Source organism: Colletotrichum aenigma (assembly GCF_013390185.1).
Source record: "Colletotrichum aenigma strain Cg56 chromosome Unknown KSG_Cg56_contig08, whole genome shotgun sequence".
In the NCBI taxonomy this organism is placed as follows: Eukaryota; Fungi; Ascomycota; class Sordariomycetes; order Glomerellales; family Glomerellaceae; genus Colletotrichum; species Colletotrichum aenigma.
Window position 1 is genome coordinate 3,775,428 of NW_023500914.1, and position 12,724 is coordinate 3,788,151.

At 56.8% G+C, this 12,724-nt stretch overlaps 7 protein-coding genes across 7 annotated transcripts; 4 read left to right on the forward strand and 3 right to left on the reverse strand.

The window, feature by feature from the left end:
- Nucleotides 1–132: 132 nt before the first annotated feature.
- Nucleotides 133–698, forward strand: CGCA056_v012477 (Uncharacterized protein; the record flags this gene model as incomplete). The annotated part of the gene is made up of 3 exons (XM_037327721.1): nucleotides 133–156; nucleotides 234–337; nucleotides 416–698. The coding sequence occupies 3 exons, from the start codon at nucleotides 133–135 to the stop codon at nucleotides 696–698; spliced, it is 411 nt and encodes a 136-aa protein (XP_037174660.1).
- Nucleotides 699–938: 240 nt separating this feature from the next.
- On the reverse strand, nucleotides 939–1,796 carry CGCA056_v012478 (Ubiquinone biosynthesis protein coq4; the record flags this gene model as incomplete). Its single annotated transcript, XM_037327722.1, has 1 exon — nucleotides 939–1,796. The coding sequence occupies one exon, from the start codon at nucleotides 1,794–1,796 to the stop codon at nucleotides 939–941; it is 858 nt and encodes a 285-aa protein (XP_037173947.1).
- Nucleotides 1,797–2,569: 773 nt separating this feature from the next.
- set11 (Ribosomal lysine N-methyltransferase set11) lies at nucleotides 2,570–3,749 on the forward strand (the record flags this gene model as incomplete). The annotated part of the gene is made up of 2 exons (XM_037327723.1): nucleotides 2,570–2,689; nucleotides 2,745–3,749. The coding sequence occupies 2 exons, from the start codon at nucleotides 2,570–2,572 to the stop codon at nucleotides 3,747–3,749; spliced, it is 1,125 nt and encodes a 374-aa protein (XP_037173931.1).
- A 336-nt stretch (nucleotides 3,750–4,085) lies between these two features.
- Nucleotides 4,086–5,646, reverse strand: CGCA056_v012480 (uncharacterized protein; the record flags this gene model as incomplete). Its single annotated transcript, XM_037327724.1, has 3 exons — nucleotides 4,086–4,195; nucleotides 4,644–5,212; nucleotides 5,264–5,646. 3 exons carry the CDS (start codon nucleotides 5,644–5,646, stop codon nucleotides 4,086–4,088), a joined length of 1,062 nt encoding a protein of 353 aa, XP_037174136.1.
- Nucleotides 5,647–7,102: 1,456 nt separating this feature from the next.
- CGCA056_v012481 (putative protein transport protein Sec61 subunit gamma) lies at nucleotides 7,103–7,370 on the forward strand (the record flags this gene model as incomplete). The annotated part of the gene is made up of 2 exons (XM_037327725.1): nucleotides 7,103–7,187; nucleotides 7,243–7,370. The coding sequence occupies 2 exons, from the start codon at nucleotides 7,103–7,105 to the stop codon at nucleotides 7,368–7,370; spliced, it is 213 nt and encodes a 70-aa protein (XP_037174283.1).
- A 323-nt stretch (nucleotides 7,371–7,693) lies between these two features.
- Nucleotides 7,694–9,768, reverse strand: LE14B (LEC14B protein; the record flags this gene model as incomplete). Its single annotated transcript, XM_037327726.1, has 4 exons — nucleotides 7,694–7,842; nucleotides 7,892–9,358; nucleotides 9,415–9,549; nucleotides 9,618–9,768. 4 exons carry the CDS (start codon nucleotides 9,766–9,768, stop codon nucleotides 7,694–7,696), a joined length of 1,902 nt encoding a protein of 633 aa, XP_037174138.1.
- Nucleotides 9,769–10,916: 1,148 nt separating this feature from the next.
- On the forward strand, nucleotides 10,917–12,581 carry GDT1 (GCR1-dependent translation factor 1; the record flags this gene model as incomplete). Its single annotated transcript, XM_037327727.1, has 3 exons — nucleotides 10,917–11,534; nucleotides 11,587–12,460; nucleotides 12,511–12,581. 3 exons carry the CDS (start codon nucleotides 10,917–10,919, stop codon nucleotides 12,579–12,581), a joined length of 1,563 nt encoding a protein of 520 aa, XP_037174285.1.
- Nucleotides 12,582–12,724: the final 143 nt, after the last annotated feature.

Genomic DNA, 12,724 nt, shown 5'->3' on the forward strand with positions numbered 1-12,724 from the left:
GGCTGTGAAATTTGTAAGGCGCCAGTTGAGCAAGGTAACCCCGCCAAAAAACTGCCGTCAGGCAGGGCGGCCCAGCGTTTCCTTGAACCAAACATCAACACCGGCGCAACCCACGCATCACTCCCCAGGAAAATGGACGACTCCGAGCTTGACCAGGTGAGCGCACCCCCGATTCCGCGGCTGCTGTTGTGACGGGGCAAAACAAATGCTAACACCGCGTGCGCGCGACGCAGATTCGCAAGGCCCGCCTCGAGCAGCTCAAGGCGCAGGCCGGGGCTGGAGGAGGTTCCGGCGGCGGCGGCGGCGGTTCCCAGCAGAAGCAGGCCGAGCAGAGGCAGTACGTCATTCCGTCATTTGCTTCCCCTTCATTCTCTTTCGCACAAACATTGGCTGACTTTAAGGACACATGACATAGACAACAAGAAGCCGAAGCGAGACAACAGATCCTCAACCAGATCCTCCACCCCGAGGCCGCGGACCGGCTGGGCCGCATCCGCCTCGTCAAGGAGCAGCGCGCACAGGACGTCGAGAACAGGCTCATCATGCTCGCGCAGTCGGGGCAGCTGCGCAGCAAGGTCACCGAGGCGCAGCTCAAGGAGCTGTTGGCTGCCGTCGCGGAGAACAAGGAGGAGGAGAAGATTGTGGTCAGCCGAAGGAAGGGATGGGACGACGACGACGATGACTTGCTGGATCTGTGAGAGGGGTACGTGAGAAGATTCTTCGGGCACGCCGTTCTCTATGCGGACGGGGCGTCATACAAAAGTCAGGCATCTGTCATGCAACTTGCCGCACACGAGATGGATGTGCCGGCGATGGAATGGCGTTATTAGCATGCTGCAACCGCAGATTGGTTTGCGACTATTGCAGTGCACCGCGAAAACTACAATTTTTAACCTACACTACAAATACATTGGCTCGTCACGATTCCCGAGAGAAAGCTATGGCCCCGCGGCCGTCTTCTCCATGGCCTTCTTCCTCTCCTCCCGCTCCTTCTTCCGTATCGCCCTCATGTTAGGCGGCCTCTCAATCCCCAGCTCCGCCCTTAACTCGTCCACGTCCCGCTCCATCTGCTCCTCCCAGTAGACATTGATAACCTCCTTGGCCCTCAACCCGTTCCTCACCGCCCACGGGCCGTAAATCTCCCTGAACCGCCTGCGCCCCCCCTTCTTCAGCGTGACGTAGCTCATCGTCGCCAAGCCCGTCATGGGGATCAGCGTGTTCGCGAACTCGAACGCCTTGAGCGCGACCTCGCCCTCCCTCACCACCGGCAGGCCCGTCAGCGCGTGGTAGAAGTCGTGGCACTCGCGGTAGCGCTGCATGACGTACGCGCACTCCGGGTCGTCGATGAAGCGCACGCTCGTGCGGGTGTCCGGGCTGACGCCCTCGGCGTCGAGCCAGCCGACGTAGGCGCGGCCGACGCTGTTGTCCGGCAGCTGCCGCAGGCGATCGAGGTTGAGCGTGGTGGAGGTCATGCGGGGCCGGTCGCGGAGGATGCGGCGGCCGGTTGGGTCGGCGAGCATGGCGTCGCGGAGGCGGTAAATGAAGTAGGGCGTCGCGGTGGCCTCGCCGACGGCGGCGATGAGGTCGGCGCGGTACGGGGAGAGCAGGGACCAGATGCCGGCGCCGATGGCGAGGGAAGCCTTTTCGATGCGGTTTAGGGGGACGTGGCCTTCGTAGTTTGGCGGCGGGCGGTTGAGGACGGAGAAGGGGCGGGAGGATGGTGTTGTCGTCGTGGTGGCGGCGTAGAGGGCGGGGAGGGCGCCATTTGTGCGCGGGATGGCGCGGAGAGCTTTCATTTTGGGTGTGAGAGGTAATTGAAACCGTATATGGTATGCAGAGGAAGCGTTTCACGGCAAGAAGGTGAAATTGGAGCTTTTTGGAGCTATGAGCTCAGCTCGGCGTGGTGGTGGTTCGATCACGAAGTGCAACTTTTGGGAGCTCGGACGATGTCAATTACCTCACAAAGTACCCCCGAATGGCGCTGCAGAGGGGCCGAGGGGTCGGGGCATCGGCGGGGTCTAGCACCGACATGAAATGGTGGGTGGTAGTGGCGTTCCAGGGTACCTATTTTCCGATAAAATCGAGACTGCGTCGAGAAGAAGCCAAAAGTTCAAGCTTTCCTGCGGTAGTGCCCCGCAGGCGAGATATGATTGGCCAGTCTGGTTTTTGACGGGTGACCGTCTCATCTTGAGCTTGATTGAGTCTCTTTCAACACTCCATCCATAACTAGCAAGCTTGAATGACTCTATTCTTGAACACCGTTCCGATCACGGAGTCTCTATCTCGATCTTGTCTGCTGGCCATGTTATGAATGAGACTCGGGGATGCTGTTCGTGTTGAGGTACGATTGCTGTGTGTCATTTGAGAGGACGGTCAGTGTAACTGGAACTCACTCAGATCGTTTAGGAAGCTTAGTTACACGATTAAAGTTGACGACTTCTGTGGGCATTTGTTTTCACTTTTGAAGTAATTCATTGAATTCTGGGTAAACCGTTGAGGACCATCTGCCACGAAGACGACGGACAGCAGTAGTTCCAACTAGGTATATTCCAACACTCATCCACTCACCATGGATGCCATCGAGAACCTCTTAACCTGGGCAAAGACCCAAGGCATTACCATAAACAACGTTGGGCCTCGCGCCCTTCCCGGCCGCGGCATAGGCGTCGTCGCAACCTCACCCATCAAAGTCAGCCTCTTCCCTCCCTCTTCCTCGCCCACGACATCACTAACACAACCCCCAGAAAGACGACGCCGTCCTCGACGTGCCCATTCCCTGCCTAAAAACAATTGCCACAGTCCCCAAACCCATATCCTGCCTCTTCCCAAAAGACACCGCCGTCCACGCCCTCCTCGCCGCCGACATCGCCCTCGACACCTCCTCCTCCTTCAAAATCTGGTCCACCGTCTTCCCGACGCCCGCAGATCTCTACTCCTGCCCGCTCACCTGGCCCGCCGCGCTCACAGCCCACCTGCCCCCGAAAGCGGCCGCCCTCCTCGCCGCGCAGTCCGAAAAGTTCGAGGCCCACTGGTCCCTCGCCGCCGCCGCCCTCCCGGACCTGACCTACGCCGCCTACCGCCACGCCTGGCTGCTCGTCAACTCACGCACCTTCTACCACGTCACCCCGCGCACGGCCAAGCGCAGCCGCGATGACCACATGATCCTGCAGCCCGTCGCGGACCTGCTCAACCACGCCTCGCGCGGGTGCAACGTCGCCTTCGACACCGAATCCTTCACCATCCGCGCGGACAGGGACTATGCCTCCGGGGAGGAGATCCATATCTGCTACGGGCGGCATAGCAACGACTTTCTGCTGGTGGAGTACGGCTTCGTGATGGGGGATGGGGAGAACGAGTGGGACGAGGCGTGTCTTGACGAGGTGCTGCTTCCGAGGTTAGGCGCTGCGCAGAGGAAGAGGCTCGAGGAAAGGGGGTTCCTGGGGAAGTGGATGGTCGATGCGGAGACGGTGTGTTATCGGACGCAGGTTGCGTTGAGGAGTATGGTGCTGCCAGCGAGGAGGTGGGCGAGGTTCGTGGATGGGTTCGAAGACGGGGAAGCGGAGCAGGCTGAGGTTGATGACATTTTGAAAGAGGTGCTCGTGGCGTATGACGGGGAGATCTCTCGCAAGGTTGAGCTGATAAGTAAGCTGAACGAGGGCGAGGAGTTCCAGCGGGAGATGCTTGTGATGCGGTGGGGACAGATACAGGAGCTCGTCCGCACGACGATACAGAAACTCAAGACGAGATGAAAAATGTGAATACAGTAACTTTGATAAGCAAACGCAGCCTGGATGTGTGTACAAGGTGCGGTTTGTTCAAACAACTCTAACGCCAGGACCGAGCTGCCGGAAACCTTTCTTCCCATGCAATCAAAATTCTAATAGTACACTCTGTATCCGATCCTGTGACTTAGCAAACGAGCAGACAGCATTGGTCTCATTCTATCCAGCTGTACAATGTGCTGGGACTGGTGACCTGTTCGCAAGCAACACTCCATTATTGTTGAAACTCTCCCATTGAAGTCCAAGACACTATTTCGAGGTGGGGCGTGGGTGAGTTGCCGAAGAGCCCTTTCTCCAGGAGCCCTACTCCGGCCGAGGTCTCTTTGCACCGTGAGGGTTGCCCCAGTCGTTGCCTCCGCCCTGGTTTCCTCCAAAGAATGCTGGGTTGAACTGTTGGGGCATGCCATGGAAGCCTGTTTTGTCGTTAGCGTGCGGCTCTCCACCGACGAAATAACTGTAACTGAAAACAAAACAGAAGTAGGGTTAAAGAAAGCTTCAGCTTGTCCAGGAGGTTGCCTGCAGCCTGAAAAAGGCATGGCCGTCATGGCTCAGGAGAGATTCTGGCGAGCCAGTCTTTCAGACGTCGGTCCCTCAGGTCTGGCAACTCCGCTATTACTTCCGCTGCACGTTTGCTCCTCAGGTCTGACGCCTCCGCTACTACGTCCGCTGAACGCTTGCGTTTTGCGGGTTGCTCAGTGGTGGGATGAGACGCAGAGAGAACGGATCGCCCGGGAGCGGAAGAAAATAACGAAAGTGGCCAACTGCTCGGTTGAGATGGAAGGAAAGGGGATTGCCCAAGGAGAAAACCAGCAATTGAAGGTGAAGGACGAAGTTGAAATTCGCAGGGAAAGGGGGTCGTACCAGGCATTCCGCCGCCCATCATGTTCATGTTGGGCATACCTCCCATCGGCATACCGCCCATCGGTCCCATACCCATACCACCCATCGGGTTGTTCATGCCGCCACCACGGCCGCCGCGCATTCCGGGACCGCCGCGCATACCTCCACCGAAGCCGCCGCCCCGGTTGAAGCCGCCGCCGCCGCCGAAGTTTCCGCCCATGCCGTTGTTGAAGCCACCACCCATGTTGTTGTTGAATCCGCCTCCCATGCCGCCGCCACCTGAAAAGTTGCGGTTGAAGCCCTGGTTCATACCTCCGCGAGGTCCATTAAAACCTCCTCGGCCGCGGTAGCCGCCGCGGAACTCGCCGCCCATCGAAGAGCCTTGGTTGTTGTAGCCGCCGCGAGAGGATCCCTGGTCCTTACCCGCGCGGTTTGGTGCATCCTTAGGCAGCGTACGGAACGGGTTGACGTTGGGGTTCGAGTAGGTGACGTTGTGCTTCTTCGGGGCACCGTTGACGCCATCTGTTGATTCAATAGCATGCTTGGCTGCTGTTGCTGCTTGTTGAGTGGTAAACTCGATGTATACTTGCCTTTGGGAGAGTTAGCCAGCCGACACTCCCTAAAGGACCTCTGCAACCTACCCTTTGCTCTTGCCGTTGACCTTGTGCTCACTAAACGTTATGTCCTTCAGCTCGTCTTCGCAATGGCCTTCTCTACACCATCCCCTGATGTCATCATCGGTGTTCCACCAGTTGAGGTCAGAAATCATGATGGCCGTCGTCGCACCGGGGTCGATAGGCCGGTCGTCGCCCTTTCTCTTGACGCCCTGCTGAGGGGCAGGTGCGTCCTGCTGGTCCTGCTCGTTCTGGTCGTGATACTCTTCGTGGTTGTCGTGCTTCTGCTCCGTGTGGTGATCGTCGGCGTTTCCGTTGGTGGCACCTCCATCGTAGGCCTCAGCGTTGCCGTCGTGGTTATCTTGGGGCGCGTCGCCGTAGATGTCGATCTCGAATTCCTCTTCAGCCATGGTGCCGGTGGTATCTGGTAGCCGTGAGTTGAAGTAGAGAGCTTGGTTGTGGTTGTAAAATGGTTGTTATTAGTCTGCGAAGATACAGGGACCGTCTGCAGTCTTTGAACGGGATCATCAGCCGCTGCCAGGTACAGGGTCATTGCCAGAAGAAATCTTGAGCCAAATGGAACTCGAGCAGGAAACAGGATGGAAGCAGAGAACAACTGATACGTACACTCCTCGTTCCGCAGACAGGACAGGATGGGAAGAGGTTGGATTGAATGCCCCAAGCCAGGAGTCCTCTCCCTTTTCTTTCAGCCAAGTAAAAAATTGAAGACGAAGCTCTGTGCCTCGGTCTTCCGTCTTCCCAGAAGGCGTGATAATTTGTCTTTCCTTGTTTTTCCGGCCCCAGAAAGCCTTAGGTACAGGCAAAAGATAGAAGTTGGACGAGGGAGAGAGGTGGAAACAGGATCCCGAGATTCCAGAGTCCGTTTGCCCGTTCTGCCACCGCCTTTTGGCCGTCGCCTCCTTGCGCGTGCCTGCCCGCTCAACTTGCGGCCGAAGCTGTCAGCCGGGGGTGGTTAGTAAGGGATCTAGGAAGCCAGTTAAGGTTTCCGGGCGAGGTCAGCAGCCGCAGGTGCGTCGCTGGCGACTTGGTCTGGTATTTTCAAGGGCGTCAAAGCGACGCGTCGGGTTCGATAACGCGTGCTGGGTCGGTATCAGCCAGCGGATGGAGATAAAGTCGTCTTGGTGTTGACGCGATGAAGAAATGCAGTTGAGGAGGGAAGCCGGAGGAGCGTTTGGGAAGAGAAGAAAACTGGGGGAAGCTCCTGAGAGAGCTGAGGTCGCATCCTGAACCAGGCGGAACAAGGCAAGGGCCACGGCTGCCAGGCTGCGGCAGGCACAGACGCCGCCGGTGGATGCCCAAGTGGAGCCCGTGTCCAGCTTTGAGGTGCTTAGCAGTGGCGGTACGTACCACGGTCGCTAAAGCACCTTATCATGTGCTGAAGACGCGGGACTCTTTGGCTGGACCAGGCCCAGTCCAGCACTCCACTTGTCCACTGGCGGGGGAAATCCAGGGCCTCACGAGCACCACTCCACTGAAGGAGGCTCCATTCGCGCAATCAACCTTGCGACACCTTAGATAAGCAGCCCGTGGCGTGTGCATCGGGGCCCGGCGCATCATTCCTCCATGCCTCCTTTATGGCAATCTGGCTTCCTGCCATAGCGGGAGCTTAGCCCGAAATTTTGGGACCCTTGGTGACAGCGCGTGCTCTGTCCCAATTTAACACATCTCCCTTCGCCATCGACCTCTCGAATCTTCCACCCATCCGACCTGCACGTCTTGAACACTCGACGTCGCGCCCTCCTTTAGTCCTCTCGACGGTTTCCCTTCTATATCGCGACCCATTGGGATTCTACTGCGACCTTTACCCCGTCTTCTCTTCTCGATACCCACGCGCTTCTATCCACAATGGCCGACCAGGTTAAGGAGATCCTTGAGGTTCCCTCCGAGTTCGCTCAGGACGGTGTTCAGTTCATGAGGAGGTGCACCAAGCGTACGTAGCGCATCGCAGTCCCCATCTCGTGCGCCAATTGCTAACGTGTCAACAGCCGACAAGGTCGAGTTCCTGAAGCTCTGCCAGGCTGTCGGTGTCGGTTTCCTCATCATGGGCGCTGTCGGCTACATCGTCAAGCTGATCCACATCCCCGTCAACAACATCCTCGTCGGAGGCGCATAAACGGCGACACTTTCGTCAAGCGGAGGCACCAGTAAAGCGGACCAGCTTCTCAAACCAAAACCGCGTCGACAATTGTTGTCGGCCAAGATGAACACGTTATACGAATAGCAAGGGGTTCAAAAGCATCGCATGGCTAGATTGCAATACAGCAACTTCGAGAGGCGGAAGACGCATGCAGCGTCAGGAGATACCCCGGACCCAGAGGCTTCATCGATCATGTATCATTGCCAAAAGAGGGGTTGACATTTGTGGAGGATGTACAAATAATCGAAAATAATCATCCCATGCTGCCTTTTTCGCTAGTGATGTGTGTTGCAGGAAATCTACATGTGGAATCCGACGTCGCCTACCGGACGCAGCTTCTCGTCCAAACTACGACCCATCTCGGGCTCGGCCTCGTCGTCCTCGGTTTCGTTGTATGAATGCAAGGTGCACGTTCCATGGGCCATATTGAAGCCGTTCCAGGCGGAAGCTGCCATTGTTAGCTACTAGGCTGTAGGCATGGGTGTACCATTACTTACCAACGAGTACTGGCGCATTGGGGTGCCAGCTCACGTCTCGCACGCATGTGTTCCAGCCTGGGAAGTCATCCCCGTGGTAGATGCGATATCTGCGCTCAAGAGGCCGCGAGTTCTTGGTCGCCTTTCTTACATCAATCGTGCCCGCCAAAGTAGCATCCAAGTTCCAGATGTACACCTTTCCGTCCTGGCTGCCAGAGTAAACGTATCGCGAATTCGTGCTGGCAGGTGGCGAGAAGTGACAGCGGATGAGTGTGCGCATCACCCGATGGCCCCTGAACGTGACAAGGGAGTTATCGTTGGGATGGGGGAACCAGTCCTCGTCCCTGTACGTTCCCCATCTGTAGTCGAAATCGCTATTTCCGGTCACCCTGGTGGGGTTGACTTCGTCGTACTTGGACATGGACATGACCATTCTCAGATCCCAGAGCTTCATCGTTTGATCTTTTCCGTTGCTGAGAATGTATCGGCCGTCGCCCTTGCTGTCGATATATGTGAGACCCTCGACGTGTCCAACGAACGCTCCGGCAGGTCTTTGGTCTCCCATGCTGCGTCTGTCCCAAACCTTGATGGTTGCGTCGTCTGAGCCGGAGTAGAGAATATGCGGGGAGGATTTATCTGCAAAGCAGACAGCGTTCACGTCGTCTTCGTGGCCAACGACGTTATGCAGTACAGTACGCGACTCAATGTCATAGACGACAATAGATTGCGTGTTGGTACCCGCCACAAGTTCTCGACCGTCACCCGAGAATCTGACGGACCAGATTCCAAAGGCGTGTCTCGTGCGCCATCCCTGGGCACGCTGTTGCTCTACACTTTGTTGGGCAAGGTCAAGCGTGTACGGATCGCCGGTATCGTTAGGATCCGTAGGCGCAAGACATACGTTACTTTGAATGGATGTGTAAGCCAGCCAGCGGTTGTCAGGGCTGAGAGAAGCGTCTGTCAAAGTCCATTGACCCCAGGGGTAGGTGACCGTCTTGTAATACTTCCAATCGTACGGATTCGAGGTGTCGTACATGCGGACCTTGAAATCATGACCGCATGCGTAGAAGAAGTTGCCGTCGTCGGAAAACTGGCCAGAGTAGACCGGGTCGTCGTAGTGTACAATCATCTCGGGTGTTGTTGATGGAATCATACCCTGGGCCATGAGGTCTTGGTTTTGTTGCCGGTCCCGTCTGCCACCGAGTCCCAGCTCGCGATCAAGCATCCGCCTTGCCAATTGCTTCTTCGACACGCGGTACTTGTTTGAACCAAATGCGCCAGAGTGCATCAGCTTCGTGCCCTCGTCGCTCGGCACCTTGGGAAATTTGACCGGCTCCCGAGGCCTCCTCCTGCGTCTTCCGGCTCCCCACGGGTTGACGTCGTCGTCCTCGTCGTCTTCATCAACACCGCGCAACGTCACTTCCCCCCTCTCAATCAGACCAAGCAGTTGGGCCCTCGTTAGAAAGCCCGTTCCGGTGCGCGCACCCGCTGTTGTTTAGTGTCAGTCGTGATGCCAGGAGCTGGTCATGGGAGGCAAGACATACTCAACAGAGCCATAATTCTTGAAATCGTATTGTCAGGTCCAGTTTCGTCATCGTCATCGTCTTCTTCCTCGTCATTCTCCCCTGCGTTCAAAAGCATTTCGACCTCGACGTTGCCGTCGCCACCGTCGTCGGCATCTGCGGGGTGTAAGCAACGAGGCCAATGAAGCTCGCAGCATCTCAACGCAGGTGGTAATCTGGCTCACCATGATATTCACTTTCATCGTCGTCCTCTTCATTGGGCTCGTCTTGGAAATCAGGGTCATATTCGTCATCGTCATTGTCCATCTCGTCAACCTCCTCGGGATCAAAGAACAGCCTCCACGTGGGTTCACCGTCATCGCTGGACGGCGCCATATTTGGAGGAGAAGGCGACCGCGAGTCACCGCCGAATCGAGGCATTTCGAGCCAATAGTGTTCACGGAAGCTCGGATTACAGCGGATGATACAACGGAGCTCGGATATGAGACTGCCGATGTGTGATGGGGGTTGAAAGCGAGAGCGTATGTGGCAGCTTCGCTATCGTCTGGCGCGCGAGAGGTTCTATGGTGAATTTCAGGTGCAAGTGGACGGTTATTAGGTGAATCACGTTGAGAAGCGATGCTCGGTTTATGTTTCACGAAGAGGCGGTCGTTGACGACATCCATAAAGAGTCCCGGGGTAGGTGGGGTTCCCTAGCAAGTCGCCGGTCGGCGGAGATAAGATAACGAAGCTGCTGTAAGCTCCGGCACTCAGTGCACCAGCAGCTGGAGCTTCTGCGACAACCCACAACGATGATGCTGATCCGGTACGTATCCTGGACGGGAGCCCGTTGTGGCCAAGCAAACTCTCGGAATTCTGCGAGCAAATCTGGGGTTGGTTCAATGGATGCAACCTGGTCCACGGCTGCATCCACCTGTCAGGAAACACGATGAACAGCAATACCTTATTTTCTCAGTTAACTGTGTCCCTGTCCATAAGGCATTGGCAGTCCAAGGTAAAGGCAGTTCTGTACGTCTTGCGCGTTGCAGCGGGCCAACAGTAGCAGCATGATTTGCAACGCCACTGATGAAGCTCCGTCCAGTATCTGGGATGACCGTGTCCTCTATCGAGTTATCCCATATAGGCCCCCTCAGTGGAATGGAACGACTCACCCGCTGCAAGAGGCGTGTTCTAGGGGGCCGCCGGGGCCCGCCAACACAGGTTCACAGTTGAACCTAAGACTGAAGTCGCCCCTTGTGGGGCACGTTTAGCCCGTCGGAACATGGGGGCACCGCGCGGCGCGTCCTCCAAATGGCTCCCCCGTGGCCGTGCAGCAGAAAGATACGTAACAATTTTAGAAAACCCGTGGCTTAGCTGCAGTCGCATTAGCACAGTTAATCAGAAACCCGTTGCCCTTTTCTTGCTATTGCCCCTGGCGAGGACAGAAGAACTTCTGGGCACTCACCACACTTTCTTTCACATCCCACCCTATTGCTCCCTGCTGCTGCTACTTCGAGGCACGATCCCTCGAGAACCACTTCACCATGAGGCGACCCTCTCCTCTGCTCCTGCTCCTGATCCCTGGTCTTGTTGCAGGCCTCTCCGTCGACACAGCGGATAAGAATGTCGCCAAAGCCGTAGCTTCCACCGACAAGTCTACGGATAAGTCCGCCGATGCGCCAGTTGGCTCGACCAAAAAGACACGATACGGCACTGAACACGCACCCGTCGACGGCAAGGATGGCATGCCCCATCAGGGTCCTTGGGTCGACAAGAGCGACGGCGACAAGAAGTCCGCCGACGCCGATTCGAAGAAGGGCCTTCCTCCCTTGAAGGGACGCCCATCGGACCCTACCGTCATCGATGGACAGAGGATTCCCGAGTCCAACGATGGAGTCATGGACGATAAGACCCGTCAGAAGCCCAAGGAGGGCACCACCGGCACCGAAGGAGGTGTCAGCGAGAAGGACAAGGCGCGCAAGGCCGCGGAGGGAAGGACAGGTGGAAAGGTTGACACAAAGCCAGTTGCTCCGAAAGAGCAGCCTCCTCTGCCACATAGTGAGCAGGAGAAGGTTCTGAGCGACAAGACTGCCAACAAGGATACTACCAAGGACAAGGAGCATGAAGACCGCTACACGCCTGAGCACGTCGCCGGCCTTGAGGTAAGCTTCTGGCATCTTAATTATCTTGAAGCGTAATGCTGACATGCCCAAGAAACCCGCAGATCTCCCTAACAAGCTCGACGACAAGCCCAATCCGATCCCGAACTCGGCTCACAAGGATCATCTGGATCTCCCGAAATCCAAGGGCAAGTCGTCCACCTCCGCCGGTGAGGCCGAAGAGGGTGTGATTCAGCCCTTCCACTCCTTCGTTCTGTCCTTGACCATGATTCTGGTCTCCGAGGTCGGCGACAAGACCTTCCTTGTTGCTGCCCTCATGGCGATGAAGCACGACCGTATGGTGGTTTTCTCAGCTGCTTTTGGCGCTCTGCTGGTCATGACCGTCCTTTCTGCCGTCCTCGGCCACGCGGTTCCGACTTTGATTCCCAAGCACATCACGAGCTTCCTCGCCGCTGCTCTGTTCTTCGTCTTTGGCGCAAAGATGCTGCGTGAGGGTCTCGGCATGGACCCCAACGAGGGTGTCACTGCCGAGCTTCACGAGGTCGAGCGAGAGCTTGCTGAGAAGGAGAAGGAGGGCAAGCGTCGCGGCTCTGCCGTGTCCCCCTACGCTCTGGAGATGGGCCTGAACGACAGGAAGTCGAGATCTAAGAGCCGGTTCCCCTCGCCTCCTCGCTCACCGTCTACCTCTCCCGCTCGAAGCCTGTCTCCGGGTCCTGGTGGCCTCCGGGGCTCCCTGCAGGGCTTGAACAACCTCCTCTCCCTTCTTCTCAGCCCTGCGTGGGTTCAGACGTTTGTCATGACCTTCCTCGGCGAGTGGGGTGATCGCAGCCAGATCGCCACGATCGCCATGGCCGCCGGCCAGGATTACTGGTGGGTCATTCTCGGTGCCATGGTCGGTCACTGCATCTGCACTGGCGCTGCCGTCATTGGTGGTCGTGCTATCGCAGGTCGCGTCTCTCTCAAAGTTGGTAAGTTTTGGTGTCATTCTCTGGTAATGTCTCCTGCTAACATTTCTCAGTCACCGTTGGCGGCGCCGTTGCTTTCCTCATTTTCGGTTTCATCTACTTCATCGAGGCCTTCTACGCATGATTCGTCCTGCACCCAACTTCGACTCCTAAAGTTCCTTCTTGTATAGAATACGCATTCCACACGTTCCATCAGCCTTACTCTTAGTGTAGTCCATCCAAACGACGCACTCCACATTCGCTGCGTACCAACTTTTAATCAGAAAG